Genomic DNA, 3874 nt, shown 5'->3' with positions numbered 1-3874 from the left:
CAGTTAATTTTCAACTTCATTACTTAGTGAAAAAAGTCTAAAATCTATTGATTGTATTGATACATAGGCTCACCCCCTATTACATGGGACGTGTAACACAAACGGTGAAAAATGGGTGTACATTGTATAGTGGCATTATGCGCTGTAATGTGCACCTCTGCCTACTCCTTCGGGGATAAATGGCGTGACGTTGCTTTGTTTTGATAGAATACGATGCCATAATCAGCTAATTTTAAACTTTATCACTTAGTAAAAGCGTTGAAAATCCATTGGAAGTTTTTAGATTGTACCAGTGCCTGTAACTATGTAACTAATATCCGTAAAATATATCGATCCTCCCAATTTATAATTCGTTACCCACCTTTACACCGCCCACGGAAAGTGATGAAGTGCTTCGTCCTTAGGCAGGACCGTACGACAAATAACAATTAAACTATAATTAACTTAACCCCAATTTAGCTGGGAGTTTCTGTAATAGAGAGCTATTACTGAGTCCTCCAGCTAAATTGGTTACTTTTGCAATGGTTCATGTCAGGATTGGAGGTTGAACTTATAGCTATATGATGGCCTGATGTGATTAGGAGTGAATGCAAGAACGGTTGGAAAAGAGGGTCAGTGGAAAGAGGTGATAGAGAGATATATTTATAGAGACAGAATTATGAGGAAGATTAATTTTAAAGTTTATGCAACAAAGACCATAAAAATTAAGCCCTCTAATGATGTTGATATAAGACTTACCATTGCTAAAGCGGGTGACATTCTAGCAATGCAAACTGCATCAGGAATATGATTCTACTACCGTGAAAATACAGTTATAATACAGTTCGCTTCGCTACCTACTTGGTGCTTTCATATGTGAGAAAGTATTCTGTATTTTATTTGTTTAGTTTTGTATGTTTCCACAAGTGTTTCGTCTTTAAAAATAACTAAAAGTGAAATGTATTTTCTTGTCACTTTATAGCAACTGCTGTTGTGAGTGTGAAACTTCGTCTTTTGTTCAATATTTTTGGTTATTATTGCAAAGATGTCTGAACATCTAGTTCTTATGGTTTCTACAATTAAAAAACTCTAAAAGTCAGAAAAACATTTATTGTGATAATATTTATTATTTATTGTAATCTTCTTTGATTAGTTCTGATCCCCTTTCGCCCACCATAATGCAAGCTGCATCGATGTTACCACTTATGGTCGAAGGGAATACTCCAGCATCGATCACACGCAGGTTGTTCACACCGTGGACTTGTAGCCTGCTGTTCACTACCGACGTACTTATATCAGATCCCATTTTACAGGACCCCATGGGATGGAAGATTGACGTAACTAAGTTTATGCAAATACACCTCCAGTAATCTTCACTGTCTAATTCATACTCATTGCATTCTGGCACGTCCATCCTTCCCAAAAAGGCTTTGATCATCTTGAAATATGGAGTGTCCAAAATTTTAGTTGCCATTTTAATACCAGCTACTGCAACATCCAAATCTCTACTATCGTCGAAATAATTGGCATAAATTAGAGGTGCGTCTTTAGGATCGTTGGATTGCAATGAAATGTACCCTTTGGAATAAGGATGCAAGAGAATAGTTTCGAATAAATAAAGCGCGTAATCTTTATTCAAATCTACGATTGAGGCTAATACAGTATCATTGTAGCGGAATTTTGTTTGTAAATAGTATTCAAGTGTTTTACTGTTTTTGTGTATGATTGAAGCACGAGTTTCAATGTTAGGGTAGGTAGCATCGTCGACAGTAGAATAAAATGCAGCGACATCAGATATAACGCTGCTTTGTGCAAAAACGCCTTCACGGATCGCAACATATTTAGTGATATCGCTCATCATGTTGAGTAATGTTTTTTCTCCGGGTGCATTGGCATAAATTGTTATCGGCAATAAAGCATGATCTTGCAGATTTTGTCCAACCATCGGAGAATCAACTAAAGTTTCTATATTATATGATTCAAGATGTTCTTTAGGACCCACACCAGACAGCATTAACAGCTGTGGAGAACTGACAGAACCAGCACTTAAAATTATTTCTTTAGATGCGTAATAAACCTTTTTTCTTCCGTTTTTCTCGACTTCAACACCATACGCCGATAAGGTGTCGTTTATCAAAATTTTGGTTACTAATGTATCTTTCATTATGACTAAATTTGATCTGCTTTTGATTGGCTGTAAATATGCCTTATTAGTGCTTTGTCTGACTCCATTGGTTGCTGTGGCCGTTATTATGCCCGAGCCTAAAAAGTTCGCTGCTTTTAAATCAGAGACTCTCTTGAATCCAATTTTATCCCATGATTCAATGACAAGATCTGTGTAAGTGCGGAGAGTATGATTGTACCTATTAATTATTAAAGGACCATTATGACCGTAGACATCTTTGATATTTGGATCTTGTAACATTTTCTCATTTTGAAGACTCTCAAATTTCTTAAAACATCTTTGGACGTCTTCTACACTCCATTCTTCGTTTCCTGCGTCATACCAGTTTTGGTAGTCTTGGGTGTTGCCTGGTACATATGCTAAAGCATTTATGCTACTACTGCCTCCAAGCATCTTTCCTTTCGTCCATCCCACAGAACCGTCTTTGAGGCCTTGACTTGTAATACCATTATTTACTGTTTTATATTGCCAATCATTCTCAGTTCCATACATAGTGGTTTGCAGTCCAGGAATCTAGAATTGATAAATTATGTTTGTAAGTTGCTTGGAACTCAATGACAATGACAGCCAATATACAACCAATTTACTAATCGCTATTCCGAAAATATAGTAATAAATAAATATTAAATTATGAGGGTACATACATCAGATGTGAATGGCGGGTCTCCTCCAGCCTCCAGAAGCAAGATTTTCCAATCCTCTACTTCACTTAGTCTATTTGCAACTGCACTCCCGGCAGATCCCGCACCAATTATTATGAAGTCAAATTTATCTTAAACAAAATTGGAATGTAAAAATATATTTAGCCATATTATTTTCTACAAGATACCTATGATATTGTCGAGAAGTATTTGTTTCTATAAAGAACATTTAGACAGACAGACAGACGGACAAAAATTTTACTGATTGCATTTTTGGCATCAGTATTTATCACTAATCACCCCCTGATAATTAATTTTTAAATACATTCATGTACAGAATTTACCTCTATGAGATTTATTATAAGTATAGAATAGATAACATGTAGATAATTAATAATCGTGGATAATAAGAATTACTTACCATATTTAGTTGAAACGTCTGGCACCGAGTTGTCATCTAATAAAAACAAATTAGCAGTAACAAAACATTGGAATACTGCTGCTATGGAGCTGAGGGTGATACCATTGGTACTGACCAATTGTGCCCAACATGGTGACGTGGTGACGCTGGAAATATATCATAATTATTCAGAAGTTTCATCAAAAATTTAAGATATACAGTATGTTAACTAACAGAGGGCATTCCTGTTAACCCGCAATAGTATAGCATCCATACATGCTAAAAAAATATTACCATTCAAAAACAAAACAATTTTATTTTTTTTTAATACTAAAATGTTCACCAAAAATTATAAATCGATACGTAAAAGGAACACTCTGTGCACGCGTAGTTGAAGGAAGGCAACGTTGCAATTTATTGCTTATTTTTCTATGCTGATATTTTTATTTTAATCTATTAATGATATAGATTAACGAGTTTAAAGGAACGCCCTCTGTTAGTTAATATACTGTATATTTTATCAGAATAAAACTTACCTTAGCGACATTTTTCTCGACTACATTGAGTAGACTGACACCGTTGCTTTATATGGTCTTGTCTTTACACACAATGGCTATGATGACGAAATTTTATTTTAACATTTATAAAATTAATAATTATGGTTGTTCC

General features: G+C 35.0%; 1 protein-coding gene across 1 annotated transcript; it reads right to left on the bottom strand.

Moving 5' to 3' along the window:
- Window positions 1-1069: 1069 nt before the first annotated feature.
- LOC118264744 (ecdysone oxidase-like) lies at window positions 1070-3874 on the bottom strand. Its single transcript, XM_035577364.2, has 4 exons — window positions 3742-3874; window positions 3227-3372; window positions 2809-2936; window positions 1070-2677 (listed from the first exon to the last, which is right to left on the bottom strand). Exons 1-4 carry the CDS (start codon window positions 3750-3752, stop codon window positions 1106-1108), a joined length of 1857 nt encoding a protein of 618 aa, XP_035433257.2. The 5' UTR covers window positions 3753-3874; the 3' UTR covers window positions 1070-1105.

This window comes from Spodoptera frugiperda, chromosome 26, assembly GCF_023101765.2.
Source record: "Spodoptera frugiperda isolate SF20-4 chromosome 26, AGI-APGP_CSIRO_Sfru_2.0, whole genome shotgun sequence".
NCBI lineage: Eukaryota > Metazoa > Arthropoda > Insecta > Lepidoptera > Noctuidae > Spodoptera > Spodoptera frugiperda.
Note: the sequence above shows the minus strand (reverse complement) of the source record. Positions and strands in the feature narration are given on the sequence as shown.

What these genes read in the sequence shown, in the direction of transcription:
- LOC118264744 (XM_035577364.2), bottom strand. An exon ending in AGACGTTTCAACTAAATATG is followed by an intron (nt 2,937 to 3,226) that starts GTAAGTAATTCT and finishes ATTTTGTTTAAG; the next exon opens with ATAAATTTGACTTCATAATA. An exon ending in ACCCGCCATTCACATCTGAT is followed by an intron (nt 2,678 to 2,808) that starts GTATGTACCCTC and finishes TATCAATTCTAG; the next exon opens with ATTCCTGGACTGCAAACCAC.